Here is a 19,045-nt window from a genome sequence, read left to right on the forward strand (position 1 = left end):
ACAAAGCAATTGAAGTAGATGATGCAATGGTTTTAAGAATATCTTTTTCCCCAAAAAGAACAGACTGCAGAACAACTACCTTATCAACTGTATAAAAGACCAAAGCTGTCCTCCAAGGCTCAATGTTAATGTTTAAATAGACTGTGTATTATTTCTTTAAAAAAAACCTTCCCTGTTTGAACGGTGAGTCTCTCTCCAAAGTTTCCTAAACAGCACTAACACAGCTCAAGAGAACAACTTTCCAAGGAGCCTTCAAGCACATCTTGCAGCTAGTCATTCAGACCCAGCCCATTCCACTGCATCCACAGAAGACTGTCATCCACTAAAGCATAAGATTCTGCCATCAAAGCTTTTTGTCTGGTTATCTTTCCTCTAGGGAGACTTTCTCTCATTAGAACGAGGTTAAGGAACAGAGCATTTCCCCTTCATACCACAAGGATGTACAGAACCTCCCTCCAAATGAATAGGGGGGGGGGGAAAAAGTATGATGAATGGAGAGTTTGGTTGATTTTAAGCTCTGCTGTCTGAAAAACACAGGGGTCTTTTGAAAAAGACCAAGGAACAAGACAAACCAAACTCAGTGTTTTGACAGTTTCGCAGATGCTAAGGGGGGGGCTCTTCCTCAAAAGCAGCAACAAAGTGAGGGCAAAAGCTGCTGAAGTCTGTTTGAAAACAGAACAGCTGGGCAATAAGAAACGACAGCAGACGTGACATTCACCTTCACACTTCTGGATGAAGCAGCAGAATAATGCAGTAAGGAAGGGTAGGGTGACACGAACTGCCACACTGCTCCTTCAAGCGGTACTAGTCTAACATAAAAAGGAGGATTGCAAACCCACATATTGAAACCTAAGACAACGCTTCATGATTTTAACCTTGAACTCTTTACTCAAAATGCAATTATACCTATTGCACAGGGTTATAATGAGAATTCTGCAATCTGCCTGCATGGATGTACCAAAGTGGTCAAGCAACATAGGATCACAGAGCAATCAAGGCTTGGAAGGGACCTCAGAAGTCATCAGCCCAACCCATCACTCAAAGCAGGCCCCAGCAGATAAGGCTGCTTACAGTAATTGCCAGCATAATTTCCAAATATAAGGAAAAACTTCTTCAATGTGAGGGAGGTCAAACACTAGAAGAGGCCCAAAGAGACTGTGAGATCTCCATCCTTGGAGACGTTCAGACCTGGAAGGGACACACGTGGCCCTGGAGCAACCTGATCTACTTACACATGGGCTTGAGTTGGGGCTTAAACCAGAGACCTCCAGAGCTCTGTTCCAGCCTAAGTGACTCTATTACAGCTACGTAGGGGAGGATGCCCACATTGCACACAATTAATCATATGTGTTCTTGAAACCACGTCCCGATTAGAATAACTATATATAGTTTTCCTAACCATAAGGAGAAAAAAACCCACCCCACTCTCCTTCCCCCAGAATATCTCTCTCACCATCCTGTGATTTGCAGTCTAGAGACTACCTGCTTGTCCAACTTTAGCTTTTTAGCCCATGTAATCATTTAACATTAGATTAGCAGAACAATGTAGGTTGGAAGGGATGTCTGGAGGTCATTTAGCCCAATCCCCCACTCAAATTATACCAGATTGCTTGGGGTTTTTCCAGTCATATTCTGAGCATCTCTAATGGTGGATACTCCACCTCTTGGGGCTTCTCCTCCAATATTCGATTAGCCTCATGGTAAAAAATAAAATATAATAAAATACCACAATTCACAAATTCCTGGCACAAGATATTTTACAGCTTCACTATAAATTGCTCTCAAGTTACCCAGCATCATTTGCTTTCATCTGCTGCTGCTATTTTTGTTTGATGCCCCATATTCTTATACCGGAGAAATTAACAGTCTTCTCTTGTTCACAACTTTCATGTCATTGATGACTTTATAGACAGTAATCACAACCATCTCCCTCTCCAAGTCCTTTCTCTTCCAGGCTAAAGTCTTAGTTTATTCAGCCATTCCCATATTAACTCCTCTAATATGATGCCTTTATTTATCATACTTCTAATTCCATTACAACCTTTTTGAGGCAGAGGACAACATGCAGATTTACACATCATATTCAGAATGCAAGCGCGTAATGGATTTATAAACTGATATATTTTTTTCTAGTTTGTTCTCTCTTCCTTCTGAATTCCTAGAACTCCATTCGGTGAAGGAAAGCCACACAAAACCATCCTTATGACATCTATAAAATCCTTACAACAGTAGCATTATTGCTCCTCCTGTACAAGTACAGAAACGAAACCATCAGGGTTACAGCTCGTGCGAGGTGACATTGAGCTGGAACCCAAGAGGAGAGCGAACACAGACCTTCAGTCTTTCAGATCCCTTTGCCATCAGTTTTGCTGCAACAGCTCTCTCATGAAAGCTGTGACTGTGTGTGAAAAAAACAGGCGCTAAATCTGAAAAGCTTTACTGTTAGTATTTCCCTCCCTAAAGTAGTAAAATTAGGAAAAAAGTACTCATAGAAACATACCCATGAGTATCTTTTTAAAGTTAAACCATGTTACTGCATTGTTTTACAAATCATGGAACTCGGGATAAAAGCCTATGTGCATGTATTCCTCAAATATCATGCAGCAACTTATTCAAGAATAAGCATTGCCAAAAATTCATTCTCCACGACAAAAGGAACAGGTGAAGACCTCAGTAGAACATATTTTAGGCTCATCTCAAAAGGCCAAAAGCAAGTATTTCTGTTTTATGGTAAGCAAAAGCTAAAGTGAAGATAAAGGAAAGCAGTAACTACATATTCTGCATCTGGAAGATTTTTAAGAATGTTACACCTTGTTTTCCTTTCTCCCCTTTATTGACTAGTTAAATGAGCATTTCAGTGGGTACTTGAGACTAGAACGCTTAAATCCTCTCAGCTCCTACCTATCCCACTTGATACGGTATGAGCTCCCATTTTATGGGGTCTGTATTTCACCTGCTTTGCCCCTAGTCACTGATCCAGGCTGGCTCATTTACGTGCTTCAAAATGGAAGGGGACGTGCAGCTGCATTTGAACGTGCTTGTGAAAGAGGCCAGGCACTGATCTTCCATATCCCCAGCAAGGGATATTCAGCAGGCTAAGCTGAACTAAAACATCATTCAATGAAACAGCTCCATAATTCTCATAGGGATTAGAGTCATCAACTGAAAATCCATTAAGAGAAATAGATTAAGCAATAAGGCAATGACCATCTTTACTCTCCCTTCTAAACGTAAACAACCTTAGAAACAAAACCAGACCATGTTAAATGTTGCTTTTGCCAGAAATGCTGCGGAGGCACAAGCTCTTTCTTGCTCATCCATCACCATCCAGAAGGAGCTGCTTCATCATAAAAATCACCATCAAATAAAGCCTTTTTGTTTAAGACTCTTAAGGCAAAAGTATCTACAAATATAACAAATCTCAGTTTAAGCAGAAATACAGTCCTTATCTACTTTCTCCTCTCCAGAAAAGGCTAAATAAAATGTCTCCTGCTTGACCCAAATACAGAACAGCTAAGCATTTTATTTGGCACCAAATGCAACTCAATCAATATGTACATTTTCACTTGTTACCAAGAATTGAGGTATAAACCAGATGTCCTCTTTGCCTGCATCTTGTAAACCTAGGTTGATTTGTTAAGAATCTATTTTTGTACCCAAGAAGGGAAATCCTAAATCAGAAGGAATAACCTGAACTACTTGCCATGTTTACCTAACACGCCATGAACTGAAATCGAACAGTTCTTTAGAGTAATTAACATATTCTGTTTGACTGTAATACTGTGCTAAAAATTTGATGCTGGATATACAAAGCTAACAAAAACCTGAGCTTTTCCCTTTTCATTGATAAGAGTGGAAGCACATTCATAAAACCAACAAAAATCTCTATTTTCTGTCAATGTCCCTGACAAACCAAAGTGAGAGAGACAAGCACACCTCCCAATCAAACTAAAAATACTGGCAAAACCACAACATTAACTGAAGCCGTCTTACAAGGGCTATCAAATGGCGAGCAGGGAAGAAACGCCACCTGAATTCATGCTTCAGTCTGTCCCTAAGGATGGTCTGAACGCTGATGAAACCTCAGAGCATTTCCATGTGTCCACTCAAGTTTGGGCAGTGCTTGGACCAGGACACCTCGGGTATTTTCAGCATCTGAAGGCATAAAACTGCAATTCCGTACTGTTCAAAATGCAAAACAATTACAAGCACAATCCTGTCTCTGAACACTTAAGGACAAAGATAAGGTATTACCAATGATCCAACTAGTCGAACATCAACTTCTTGCATGTCATCTGGTATCAACAAGCCACAGAAAAGCTGGTCTGAGGGGTCTTTCTAGCCTTGTGCCAGCTGATATATCACTGGCCTTGGACTTGAAGCATTACATTTTATATACCTTTATCCTATCTAGCATACCTGGAAGACCCATCCCATTCTTTAAGTCCTGCCACACTTAGCACCTCAAGCTTGCCGCAGGAATTTCCAGGGATGAGCAGTGCACCACCACAAACAACATCCCTGCACGAGGCCGGCACGTGCTGCCCTCAACCCATCTTCTGCTGCTGAACATGCCCTTGCTCTTCTCATCTGTCCTGGTTTCAGCTTTTTGAGAAAGCACAGCGGGTGTTACAGAACAGGGAACCCACCTGATTTATGTAATGATTACAATATTTTCAGCATCAATTTTAAACTCAATCCCTGAGAGATGCCAATGTTTATTTTATATTTAAGGCTGAACATGCATACACCAAGAATTTTCACTGAACTATCCACAGCCCATATCAGGCACTGTTTACCACCCATGCCTTCATTTTCTTCTCCTTCCTGCAGCCTGCAATCCTTTATTTCTTTTCTTTCTCTTCAAAGCATAATTTAATCTGGGAAAGAGGCTTGTTAGCAAGCCACCATCCACACCACTAACATTACTTGAGCAAGTATCATTAGTTCATTACAAGGTAGCTGGGCTGGTATTTCCTAATCCCATAATTAACTTTAATCTGTGTAAACCTGAGGCAATAGGCTATCACAGCCCAACTCAGTTGTGTTGGAAGTCTCATATTCTGTATTTATCTAAACCACAGTGTTCTGCTGCAAAAAAACCTGCAGGAGATTCAGAAGTTACACTGGACTGCACCCCTTGCTTACGGATGTTTAAAGAAGTAAGTCAGAAAACCAAGACAATTTTTCTGATACATACATGGAGCTGCTGATTATCAGAGAGGTGACAGTCACAACCAAGCATGGTCCAGCAGAGCCTGGAATTCCTGGTATTTCAGAGCAGAAAGTATTTCAAGTTGGTGGAAATTCAAAGAAAATGAGAAAAGGCAGAAAGTGAAGGCAGTGGTGAATGACATCGCTTATTTAAGTGATACTATTGGAGGTGACATATTAGGTACGTGCAGTAAATCACACAACACCCTATACACAACGTGAACATGAATCAAATCTGTTGTTCAGCGCAGGAAACAATGTAACCGCTTGTGAGAATCTGCAGTGACTGTTGATGAAATAAGGGACCGGAACAAGTTCTGCAGCTCAGGTCAGCTCTGATCAGGACTAATCTGCATCCAGAATCTCCTTGCTTAAAATACCTGTTGTGGGTACGTGAGAAATTTGAAAGGGTACGCCTTTTTCACAATTTTTAGAATTAAACTGTGCCATCATACTAACACCCAACTATCTGCAAGAATGAAGTATTTTCTGTACAATTCCAGGTCACCCTAAAAAAAACCAGGAGTAGCAGATGTTTAGCAAAAAAACCCACAACCCTGGCTAGATAGGGCCAAGCAAGTCTACTTTTGGCTGAAGTTCTGAGAGATACCATTGAAATGATTAGAATCAGTTTGGACAACTCTCTCAAGAATTTTTAGGATGAAAAAAGGTACAACTGACGAAAGTTGTCACCCCAAATGTAAGCGCTAAGTTCAGAATGAACAGATAGAACAGGCAGAAAAATAGAGGAATTAACGAAGAGAAGGAAAACCATATTTCTATCAGATAAAATAGATATGTTGGCTATTTTGGACACATTGCATTGTGACTGGAAGGAGACCTGCAAAGCGAATGCCAAGAGTGAAGCAGAGGAAGTTGATAAGGATATGAACGGGTGATTTAGCCATGAATAAAATGCAAAGGACAGATTTAGAATCAGCTCCACACTTACAGCCAAGACTGTTTGCTTGGTTGAGTTATTTTTATTATAACCGCCTCTCTGTTTATTAACAGGGAAGGAAGCAAGAGCTCATCATAGAAAGTTCTGAAAGCATTTCAGAAATATCTGAGGAATTTTTGTCTGTTTTCTCTTGCATTCCAAAAATTCTTTCTAAACTACACACACACTCACATATATATAGCAAAGAAAACATTTTATTGCATCTACTGCTATGTTTTCTTCCAGGAGAGAATAAATCCAGAGTTTATTTCTTAGTAATGCATTGTACCCAACAGATCAAAACAAACCTAACCTAATCAGCTGGTAATTTTGGAGAAGAGAGTAAAAAATAAGTTACAACTCTACTGTATTTTTGCGCAGGAAAGCCCTCGAGCTGTCTGCCAACTCAGTTATTACTGTATCAGTTCACACTCAGACCTATGGTTATAAGGACAATAAACTCGCTTTTAAAATAAAGATTGTGAGAGAACAAAATTTTAAACCTAAAAGCTTAAAAAAACCTTGGCAATACGAATTAACCATCTGCAAAAAGCAACCCAACCAGAAGACTCTGCGCATTTATATCTTTCAGTGACCTTTACATCACTGATGCTCAACCCCCCTGGGGAAAACATGTCAATCCACTTCAGATTATGTTTTAAATGTTTTTCTGATTTAAAGACCCCACTTATCTGTGTTTTGAGATGGTTGCCTCTTCAGCTTGACAGAATTTGCCAGCCTACCCAAACCTGGTTTCCTCATCCAAATGCGAACCTCCTTGCTAATTTGCCTCGTTGCAAATGAACCTTGGTCGCAGAGTGGCTGTCAGTAAACCCCACCACGCCAGAAATTCTGTGACATGAAAGGTATGCACAAATACAGTATTTTTCTGTTCCACAGTTGTGACCAAAGTCACTTTTACCCATGCCACGGTTAAATTGTCAAGAAGTCTGATGACCCTTTCGTGTTTTAGTACAAAACTGAGCACAGGTAAACACACAGCTGCACAGGTCCTACTTGTGCATAAGCAAACACATCTCCAGGCGTCCCCTCCAACGGCGGCTTGCAGCCGGGAGCTCACTGCATCGCTCTGGAAACTATCAACAGGAGAGCTGATGACTCCTGCCTGCATGAAAGGATTTGACATCTCTGTTCAGGCTCCGACGGACTGATGTCTGCAATCTGTGACACGCTGCCACCAAAACTGACATTACTTCATCTCACGACTGCCAGAGTTACTTAAAATCTGTACACCAGGCAGACCGTAAGGAACAAGGTAACACTGAGATAACGGAAAGGGAAGAAGACAAGTTGGCACTTCGGAGCGGGGAGGTTTGTACTGCCAAAACCTTTTTCTACAGATCTCTGACCATGAGTCTTGGAAATTGAAGCATCGTAGAAAAATTATTAGAGAAAAGAAAAACTTTAATTAGAGACAAAATATGATTCTGTTGAAAGTGATTACTGACAGCTGGAAGAAGGACGGATGATCAGAGCCTCGCACAGGCAGCCAGGAGCCGACTGACCGACCATTGGGTGTCACTAACACACCACAAAACCAGAGAAGACAACTCTCCAACCTGGTAGTTATCACAGCACACCACCTTGCTCAGAGACTGCCTTTCCAGGCTGATTGCTGTGGAGAGCTCAGCTTATCAACCCAAATTAAGCATTTTGGAGCTCAACCTGAACAGCGCATCCCTCCACCCACCTGCACGGTACTCTCCCCACTCACACCAGAGTATTATAGTTTCAAGTTTTATATTAGTCCTCCAAAGGTTTAGCAAACCAGCTGGCTACAAAAGAAGTCATCAGATGCAAAAATTGGCATGCAAGTCTTTTGTCTTTATTCCCTGACACGTTTTTTTGCCTCTTCACATACAAAGCTCTGGTTAATATGGGCAACAGACAAAGCACACAGATCATCCTCACACCCCAAATCCGGGAAAAAAGGAGGTTTTATTGCTGGCTGAAGCTGGCAAGAAGGACAGAGATGTTGTTCCAGGCTGGAGAACAAAGATTAACTACTCTTCTCACAGGTTTTAAATCCGGGAAGACTGACCTCATGCATCCCAGCACTATCGAAACAACAAAACACTACAAAATAAAACAAGCTGCTATTGACACTTAGCAATGGGAAAGGCTCCATTGTAACTGGGGTTTTGGGAAAGAGGTTACAGAAAGTAAAGAGGAAATTCCACTTTGAATTTCAGCACTGAAACAGTTAGAAAGAGCTTAGCTATGTAAATAGTTCTACCCATTTACTCGTACTGGCCCCCTCAAACAGAAATACCAAAAGGTGATAAAAGCTTAACAGAAAAGCACAATCCTCAGATCTTTTTGACATAGGTTGAAAGGTTTTAACTTTGGTAACACCCTCATTCTAACAACGCAGCTTGCAAATCAGAAGGGTACCTAAGCTGGCAAGAGGGAGTGGCAGGAAGGTACTGAAGAGACACTTATGTGGACCACTGTGGATGCTACAGATTTTAAAATCTCTTAGTCAGTTTTAGGATCCCAGCAAGCAATTAATGGCTGGTGCTGCAACAGATGTTGTGGAACCATCCAGGCAACTATTTTTTCACATTTTCCCTCCATTTTCATCTATCCAAAAATACATCCTTTGTTCTAACTACCAGAACCTGAACCGTGTCAGTCTTTTCAGGTGTACTGAGCCGCCCACCCTCTGCCTGCAGTCTGTAAAGTCAGTTAGTTGCTTCCTAGCTACTGTCTGCTCACTCCCCAGGGAGGTAAAAATTAGCAACATACCATCACGTGGTAAATCTCCTTGCTTGGGAGACGGAGAGCTCTGCACATCGCTGACCTCAATTTCTTTTCTTTCCAGTGGAGCAGTTTTGCTGGATTCCATCTCAGTGCATTTGCTTTTCGGAGAATCAAACCCAGCAGCTCCATCGGTGGCATTTCTCTTCTCCCTCTTCACCACCGCCTCCTCCCTCTCTTTGTCCTGGCTGCTGATTTCAGGGATTTGCTCCAGCTTGCTGTGATACAAGCTCGGGCTGCCCAGCTCTTTCTTGACCGAGTTGCTGCCGCTGTTCCACTCCTCTCTCTTCTTGGCAGCTGGCTCCTCTGCCAGGAGGGACTGATGCTCCTTCACCACCAGGCTGGGCAGCCCCGCACGGCTCTGCTCAGGACCCAAGCTGCAGACAGATGTTTGCTCTTCTGACACGGTCATTGACCTTTTCATCGGAGCGCCGGGCTTTCTGGCTGTGGGGCTCGAGCACTGGGTCAGGCTGCTATTAGGAGAGAGCAGACCAGTAGCGACGTCTTCTCTAAGCACCGGCTCAGGGTATTTATCAGCCAGGTTAAGGGTTAGGGGCACCGACAAGTGAGAGCACTCTGACATTGCACGCCTCATTGCCTTCCTTTGGTGGGCAGCCCTGTTCAGAAAACTGCCGTCATCTGCACAGCTCAGCTTGTCTTCCATCTCCTCCTCCATTTCAGTGGTATTATTAAAGTAACTACTTTTGGAGTCATCTTGTGCAAGCTCTACGGTGGTAGTTGGAGGTTCTGGCTTAGGTGCTGTTGAGGAAGAAGAAAATCCACTCTGCACATAGTTGTCATTAACCACCCCAATTACACAATAGCTGGGGGCTCCATCTTTTTTCACGGTTGCTTCTTTAGACCCCGAATCGTTAGGCAGGATAGGGTGGAAATTTGGATTCCAGACACTGATTTCCTGTTCCTTCATGTATTTGCTGGGATCACTCTCTGACACAGACAGATTGGGCAGGTTTGGGTCTGGCTGGCATTTGGTCTCCATTCCAGCCTTACCGGCTGCTTTCTCCTGATCGGTGATGGCTTCATTTTTACCCAGCCCAGGACCAGGTTTTTCAGCTCCTGCCTGTCCCACATGAAAATCTGTAGTTTTAGGGTTTGCAAAGTTCCCTTCCGCAGAAGGAAACGTTTCAGAAATCAAAGACCAGCTCTCAAGGTGACCTGCAGCTGCCTGGCATTTTTTGCCTTGCACCTCAATTTCTCTTTTGTCTTTCTGAGCTATTTTTAGCTCTTTGTCTAGTTTTCCTTCAAAGAAGCAGAGCTTGTCCTCATCCGTGAAACCAGCGTTCTTAACGAGCCCATCCTTAATCGGTCCCCCTGAGTTTACATTCAAACCAATCTCATTAAGCTTCCCCTCAGTCCTCTGCCATTCGAATTCAGTTTTGCCGAAGTCTTTCGGGGACTCCATGCAGTGGAAGGCTTCCGAGAAGCTCTCCGTATTCTTGCTTTTGCACAGCTGGCTGTATTCGGAGAGCGATGCGGGCTGCTTGTTCGAGAGAGACATCTCCGATCGCTTCGCTTCCTCCCGTGGCTGTAACACCAGCTCCGAGCTCGCCGAGCTCGCCGGCTGCTGGCGCCGGTGACGACACACCATGCCCCCTGTATTCATGACAAAACTCCTTCCTCCCCACCCCCTGCCTGCCGCACGCCTTCATTTACTGGATTCAGCCGCTAGTTCAAATGAAAACGTCAGGTTTTATCCTTTTGTAAAAAATCAAGAGGAATACGCTTCTATAACAGAAATACCCTTCTCTGGCTAGATGCTAGTGGGGGTTTAATCATCTCAGTGAAATGATTTTTCTGTGAGCAGCATTTCTTGGGTAGTTACACACTTTGGGAAATGTTGCCACCTCCTTTTTCTCTGTCAAACCATATTATGATCAGTGCATTTATCAGTATTAATTCCTGCTGATGAACCACTCTCTTAAGAATACTTAGTAACTAAGGTCAGCTATTTTCTTCCCCTTAAACAAAACCAAAACCAACCCCCAAAACAAGCCTAGCCCCAAACATTACAGCACAGAATGACCTCTTTCAGCACAGGGCTTTGTTTTCAGTGAATTTTAATATATTCTTTTGGAATCAACAGTGATCACAAGTGTTGCTGTAATGAGGATTTCACGATTCACAAACCGTATCGCTCATACAAGCAAGTGGACAAAGCTGAAAAGGATGAAATGGGACAAGTTAGGAGAGGTTTTGTAGTCTTAAATACCGTAAACTTGATTTTAAAATATTTTTTTTAAAATGTGAACATATCTTACAATGTTTTTGAGCTGCATTTTTCCTATTGCACTTAATTAGACCTAGCATTTCACATTTTGTGTTGATATATTCAAAACCAGTTTCAACACGTATTAAGTGCACTGCTCTGCCATCCTGCAAAGCCTCTATAGCCAGCATCCTTGACAAGGCTTTTCTAACTGCTATTCTGGATTTGGACGCTGTTTCCCTGGTTAAACTGGAAGCCCACCCGAGAGGGCTCAAGATTGCTTCTGGCCACTCAGCCACCAGTATCTGGATTGCTACTATTGCATTAGCACCAAACTGCAGAGTCATCTTTTTTCTTAAGTGCCTGGTACAGATTAATCCTTGACTAAAGCAAATTTTCTTCTTTGAACCAGGGTTACAATACTTTACAGACACGGACCATTACAGACATCAAAATATTCCAGTCCAGGAAAAAAATTTGTCCTTATAGCTGAAGCTGTAGAAGGACTCCCTGCTACAGTTTAATTGAGCATAAATGTATTTTTACACCCAGAGACTGCAAGCTACACTACGCCCCCTGAATTTAACCTGCTGCTGAGAAATGCTACAATCCACAGATTTATCTACTTGTATTTAAGCTTTAGATTTAAGACACTGCTATATTTAAAAACAATGACTAAGGAACTGTAAGTTATATGAATCTTTCATGACACCCTCTAATTAACCAGAATAGTTCCACCCACAAGCTTCACTTCTCAAAAGGCCTCAACAATTTTTCTGTACTTTAAAATATTCATAGGTGTCTTGCTAGTGGAAAATGGGACCTTAGCTCAAGGCTTGCATTCTTTCTCGTAACTGATGTAGGACTAACGTTTGCAAGCACCTGCTCGCTCTAAAAGTCCTTGGTCTGCTCCCCAAAATGGCAGACCTTGAAGTCATCTAATCCCACGTAATTACTGTTATTCCTCTATCACTCAGTCAATTCCACAACAAGATTTTTGCAGCAAATCTCAATCCATTAAAGATCACTTAATGCACTTCACCAGGAGCAAGGGCAAGTTTGTAAAGCTAACTGAAACCACCTAGCAGGTTTTTTTTGTTGTTGGTGGTGGGTTTTTTTCAAAGCGAACAGCTACCATTTATAATGGACAGGGGAGAAACCCTCATTGATCTGGGGGCTGGTACTTCAGAGCCCAGTACAACAGAAGAGATTTGAATCACTGGAAAGAAAAGCCTGATTCATAATGTCAATATACAGTCAGTAACAACCACTACTGATGCTTTATTTGATAATATTTTTTAATGTAGGAAATGACCCATATTCAATACCTAGGATACTCAGAAGCAGGAGAATGCTTAGCTATGAAAAAATCTCTAAAGTCATCCAGTATTTAATTTCTCAGGACATTAATGGAGGCAATGTAGAGTTCATACACTGAGAGCTTTTCAACAGCTTCATCCTGCCCCATAGCACGTTGTTTCCAGACACTCATTCACAGTTCCCGTGCCCTAGCCTCTACCTTCTACCACATGGATTTTTTTCTTTAAATTATTAATATTCTACTTCTGAAGCTATGCCTCTGTTGCTGTGCTAAGCTTTCAGCAAGACCAGAAACGGCCACTCACAAGACAGGACCAGCAGTCCTCACACTGGAGCTTTGTTCCCAGTCGTTCCTTTAGATTCTCACAAATCTTAAATCTTCTAAAGAATTATAAAAAAACCTCGTCAATGAAGATAAGCAGGAAAGGGTGGGAGGATGTTCAGAAAACAAGAGCTGAACAGATTTTGAAAACCAACTGAAATGAGGAAGGGCCCATGCTAAAGAGGAGTTGGGTTAGAAGATTAAGTTAGACTTCCTGAAAGGAAGCCCATCCACTGCTTTTACCCTTAGTTCAACGTTGAGGAAGAATTGATACTCTTCAAGTATCAAATTCGGGGTTTCACAATCCTTTTGACTCTCTGTCATCTTTCTTTTCAAGAATGTGTCAGAAAATGGCAGTGAAATAGTTATAAGTTCTTGCAAGTCAGACCCTGGTCCAGCTTCTGGACATGGAGATTCACCCACTGCCTGGAGCTTCTTGCAACCTTCCAGTGGCGAGACAGCAGCCTGTTTCACAAGGAGGAAGGTTATATTTTGCCTGTTCACATCCTCTTATCATCATTAAATCCTGTCTTTTCTTACAGGTACAGTTGACACAAATAACCCTGTCAGGGAAGCTGAGCACATACAACACATGTTTCAGTACCAACATTGAACACATCTGTAGTTGTTTATCTGAGCTGCATAGATATGTTTTGATGCTTATATTGTAGCTCTGAAGATGAGCATTTTCCAAGGGAAGACATACCCATGTGCTGAAGAAACTGCAAAGAATCCCTATCCACTTCACTGGGCTTTACCAGGTACAACACGGCTGCCCAGGCTGAGACAGTGCCAATACCCAGAGCAGACTAAGATCACTACATCAGCACGTCACGACTTAATACCCAATCTGCAAGCTTCCAGCCTCAGCAGATGAATCAGCCTAGTGTTTCTATTTTTGCTTCACTCCCGAAGCTATTACTTATCCCTTCTAATGCCTTTGCTTTTTTTTTTTTTTTAACCTAACACAATCGTTTCTGTGCAGTCCTTTGCACTGGTTTCTAAGGCAACATCACTTTCCAGGATGATGAGCTACTCCTTGCCAGCATCGCCAAATAATGTGATCTCTAATTAAGTGTTATTACCAGTAACAGTCAGTGATCAGACTGACCAGAACCATCAAGGACACGCTCCCTCTATAAAAGCCAAGACCATAAAACTGCAATTCACACACTCACTCGTCTGTATGTTCACATACGTGTTGTGCTGCTCAGCCAAACACTCGCTGTGTGTAAAACAAGCAGCAACACGTGAAGCCTAAAGCCTGACACTACCTGCTGAACTCGCATGCTTCATTTCTTCTTGCAGTCTGGAGGAAGGAAGGCTAAAGGATAAAAAGGTGAACTGGAATATTCAGCATTCTGGCCATTGTAACTTGGCACTACAAGCTTAAGATTTAAAAGGTGTGGAGCTGTACAATACGTAAACACAGACTCCTATTTTGTAGAACAGGATATTTACAGATCAAATCCCACTTACTTTAGAATTTACATATGATACATTAAAAATCCTAGTCATCAGCCAAAACCAGAATTAAATGCACTCAACAGTGTTTCCAACTCAAAATATTACCAGTATTTGGTTATTGTAGTAGTATTTGATAGTGAGAACTGAAAAAAGGCAAAGTCAACTGAATGATACACAAGCAATGAACTAGCAACATCAGCAAGGAAAGATGAGGCTTGAAATTCAGACATCCCCTGAAAGTTGAACATCACTACTGAGCAAATGTGTTCAACATCCTTAATCTGGCAGAATTTACAAACAGAAGTATATTTGGTTTGCTCCCAGCTTTTTTTTTTTTGAAAATCAGAGTGTCAAGGATGAGCAGGAATATAAAATAAAGAAAAACAAAACTTAGGAAGTCCTAGCCAAAGACTATGGGGTGCCAGCTTAAAATGAGAGTTGCTGCATGAGTCTGTCCAGCTAGAGAAAAAGCCAGTATTGATATAACACACAGTACAAAACTAACTAGGAAAAAAAAAAAAGATGGGCATATGCAGTCAGTTACAACTGTTTTGAGCGACCCTTAAAAGAACATATTCAGAGCTATGCAGTGATTCAACAGAAGACAAACAGGCCTCTAAACACCCAGAACCTGCAGCTACAGATCTGCAAAAATGTCCTCTGAGCTCAACTCACCTTTTAATTACAGATAGAACCAATACCTCAGCAAAACTTTCTGCTAAAGCAGAATGAAATACAAACATGCAAGTGCAAAAATTTAGGGGAAAAGCAGATAATAGCAAAGTTCTCTTGCTGCTTCATAAATATGTTTAATACCGACATGAGAATTGGCTGGTGACATTGGTTTTCACTTCTCTCATACACCTAGCTGGGATAATTAACAGGTCTTACTTAATGAACAGGCTGCAATATGTTGTTATTCTGACCATTTCAAAAGCATTATAAAGTACCACTGTTATCATGAGGCACTTGTGCATGACTGCATTTGTGATGACAATTTCAGGCAAGATGGATGCAGTTAGTTACACATCCATACAGTCCACTGCCCCATCACGTTCACGTAGCTGATTAGCTCATATTAGACAAACCCAATTACAGTTTGGGGTCCCACAGGAGAATTACAGACATTATATGAATGAAAGGTTACTGTGGAAATGCTAAACCGACGTAACGTTATGACACTAGTATAATGCAAACCGGTCAGAAAAAGAAAGTATTTAGAGAAAGGGCTTCATTGTGGCTGTAAAAGAAAAGCAAATACTGTAATTAAGCAGGGATGGCGTTTCTTGCTTTTAAATGTATCTTATTTACACACAAGGGATTTAGAGCTGTCATATTGAGAAATATGGACTGTATTACACATGGTGACTGTGCCAATGGGCTGCAAAGACAGCTTGTCATCAGCTCAGCGGAAAGGACGGGCGCTGGAAGGATGCCCACAGAAGGCAGCAACAGAGATTGCAATGGAAGCTTTTGAGGAAAGAGGGTAACTAAGCATCAGATGACCACTTTAACAGGCCCCTCCAATCCATGTTTGGGAGAATAATTCAGATGCATATCTGTCTAGACCACAATGTGGTTATGCAATAAGCTCTTTACTCTGCCAGCACCGAAGCCCACAGCATTAAGTACTGGAGCATCACTATAATAGACATACACGAAGCTGGCCCTTTCCTGAACAGCTTATGCAAATCAAAAAACATAAGAAGATATAAAACCCAAAACAATGAAACAAATTAATTTCTTTTTTAAAAATAAGACTATTCTTTAAGGACAGACTGAAGAAAAAAAATCTTTTGAAAGTCTCGATATTGAAATACAGCTTGAGGAGTAAAGGGAAGAGGGATGCTAGCAGTAAATCTGAATCAAATGGCTCAAACATTGGATGAATGAAAACCTTCCATCATTTCCTCCGTTAACCATTGTTCAACATCAGATCCCCAGCACTGTATCAGGCATGGCACCTGCTTGGAGGTACAGATTTTAGGACCCTGCTTTTTTATATGTAATTCCTATATACATAAATCTGCACAAGAGGTAGCGTAAAGGCTCAGTCACATTTTAAAGGCTGATAATGTTTGATGTGTTTTGGTTATCATCTCAGTTGCCTCCTGACATTAAAAGGTATAAAATAATTTTCCAGAAGAATCTGGGGCAGTTCTTATAATGGCAACAACAAAAATGAGAAGCTGAAATACATCCAAAAGATGGATAAGGGATTAAATTCAAATTGCAAGAACAGCCTTACATCCAATGTTTCTTAACTTTAAGCTGCAAAGTCAAAATTAGAAAAAAAAAAAATTTACCGAAGTTTGCAGGCCTAGTTTATAAAAGATACATACAACTTCAGTCAGTGAGAGAAATCTGCAGCATCACAGTTGCCATGACTCCCAACGGAACTGTATCACAAAGCTCATACCTATTTTAGCAGTACATACAGGAGCTGATGCATTTAGGAAAGCCATCCTCTTCTTCTAGAACACACAGTGTAAGACATGGGAGCCCAGTTAAAGAGATTTTATTTACTAAACTTTAGCAGAAGATCCTCCAAAATATCTACATGCATTATTCTGATAGCAAATCACTGACTGCCCACCAGGGGAAAGAAAAATAGCTTATATGGGTGGATATGAGGTGTTGCAAAGTATGAGCTTCACAGTCTTGCCCGACAAATACAGATGAAGTGTTGGCCAAGTTCTGCTGACAGGTAAAAATATAAAACCTTTGAGCAGTCAACTGTTATCTCAACAGGGGGATGAACAGGCACGTAGAGGGCATGTAGAGTCAATGGCCCCATCAGCTTAGTGAAAATCTGGACTATAATAATGATCTCCTGGATGCCTGAAGCTCCTTCTCTGTCCAGTAAACAAGCACACATGTTCATGGCCCTGAATCTCTACACTTTTTCCTTCACTGGTTTCTGGTTTATACTTGTTTTCACCTGATGCAAGAATTCACTGTTTCATCCTCGGATCCAGCCTAAGGCACTTCCACACCAGTTGTGCCAACTTAGGGATTCAGTCCGGGTTTTGCTGGCATTTTGCAACTCACCGAACAGCTGCTTCATTATGAGTGAGTTGGGCAGTGGATGGAAAGTGAGACAAGCCTCAGTAACATATCTGGATGGCAAAGCAAATCTGCTTCCCTGCTCCTCCACTGCTAAGAGCTTGACTGCAACTTACGCTTTGTCACTCGGCCCAGATGTTGTGCGGTCACCATGAGACTGCCCAAAGCTATGCCAGGGGCCAGGTCTGCTGCCAGCGCTCCTCGGCAGCCCTGCACCTGACAACATTTGGATTTAAACTGCTGTAGGGACATGTCAGCCAACATTTACAAAACAAGCTCAGTCATTCAGAGCTTCTCTTAAAAAAAAAAACAAAAACAAAAACATAAAAAAACTATGAAGAGCTGAAAGAATGAAAGCAACTGAATATTACTGAAGTCCCGTGCAAACTTAGGTCAGGCCAACTTACAGATGCAAAGTATGTACCAATTTACTCACACGCTGAAGTGCTACTCTGAACCAGGAATCGTTCAACTCTGTACACACTTTACCTGTGCAAAACATTTAGGAAGAGCTTTTCTTTTTTGCATGGATCTGCTACTAAAATTCTGCTCCCTTGAATGCAGCAGTTAGCAAAGGAAAATAAAGACTTCTAGCAGACAATGGAAAGGCTTTAAAAAATGTTTTTATAAAAAAATGCTGCCTTTAGCTTTCCCTTTATTTTGTAGCATCATGCACCAGAGAACATTACTTCTGCAGGCACAAGTTCATGCAGAGAACACCACTTTCACTAAAATAGAACTACTTCAGGTTATGCAACACTCATTAAAATTACAAAACCTTTCAAAAACCTGACCAGCATGTTAAGGCGCACTTGAGCTCTACGTTTGTTAAGTTAGTGGCTGCATCATGCAAACTGGCAGCAAGGAACTCCACAGAAATAGGAACAGGAACAAACTTCCATGCCTGATGACAAGGCAAAAACTAAGAGCACCTAAGGGCAGGGATAAACTTCCCCAGCCCATCTCAGCAGACTGCAATTCCCAGAGAAGATGCCAAATCTTTCTGAGGAAGGTTTAGAATGAGCAGAAGTACAAGAATATTTCTTATTCCATCTCTATCCATACTATATTCTCCATTTCAAAATTCTCCATTTCAAAATTCCTATGAACTTAATTAAATTCTATGACATTAATTCAATCTCATTTCCTGTGAGCACAGTGATCTTGTTCCCTGGACAACAGCCAGGGTAAACAGTCCAAAATGCTTACCAGTCCATCCATAGTCTGTTCAACAGAGATAAAATCTTAAAATCTGTATCAGTCCCACTATTGTTTTGTTACAACTCTGCTTTAGTAAAGATTATTATTCCAGAAGGAAGCACATTTTATAGATGTAGCAGTTCAAGGTAGCTTAAGATGAAGTCATTAACCAACTGCAGGAGGAAAAGTAGATGGTTGTAGTTAGCCTGAGGTAGGATTAAAACCAAACCCTGCAACATGACAGCAATCGACAACATTTCCTACCACTGAATTACTCCATTCCCTGCTCGCCAGTGGCATACAGTGCTATTTAGTGATCACAATGATTCACTGCTGCACTGCAGATGAAGGTCACTTTCAGTCTCAGATGACAAGAAGCTAATGTAACTTAGCACCAAGAAGTGCAAGTTTATTTAAATGTTCTACTATATAGATATGTAAAATTAAATGTGAACGAATGAAAAAAAAATAATAAATAAATAAAAAAATCAAGAGTCCTGGAACTTAG

At 41.4% G+C, this 19,045-nt stretch overlaps 1 protein-coding gene across 11 annotated transcripts in view; it reads right to left on the bottom strand.

The window, feature by feature from the left end:
• MAP4 (microtubule associated protein 4) overlaps window positions 1–19,045 on the bottom strand; it is a 160,399-nt gene that overhangs the window by 28,231 nt on the left and 113,123 nt on the right. Inside the window, exon 1 of one of the 11 annotated variants that reach the window (XM_049798010.1) lies at window positions 8,924–10,561. The exons of the other annotated variants lie outside the window; for them this stretch is intronic. Within the exon in view, the coding sequence (XP_049653967.1) occupies window positions 8,924–10,559 (1,636 nt within the window). The 5' untranslated portion in view covers window positions 10,560–10,561. Of the gene's footprint in view, window positions 1–8,923; window positions 10,562–19,045 lie in introns of those variants that run through there. 11 annotated transcript variants of the gene reach the window in all.

Source organism: Accipiter gentilis, chromosome 4, assembly GCF_929443795.1.
Source record: "Accipiter gentilis chromosome 4, bAccGen1.1, whole genome shotgun sequence".
NCBI lineage: Eukaryota > Metazoa > Chordata > Aves > Accipitriformes > Accipitridae > Astur > Astur gentilis.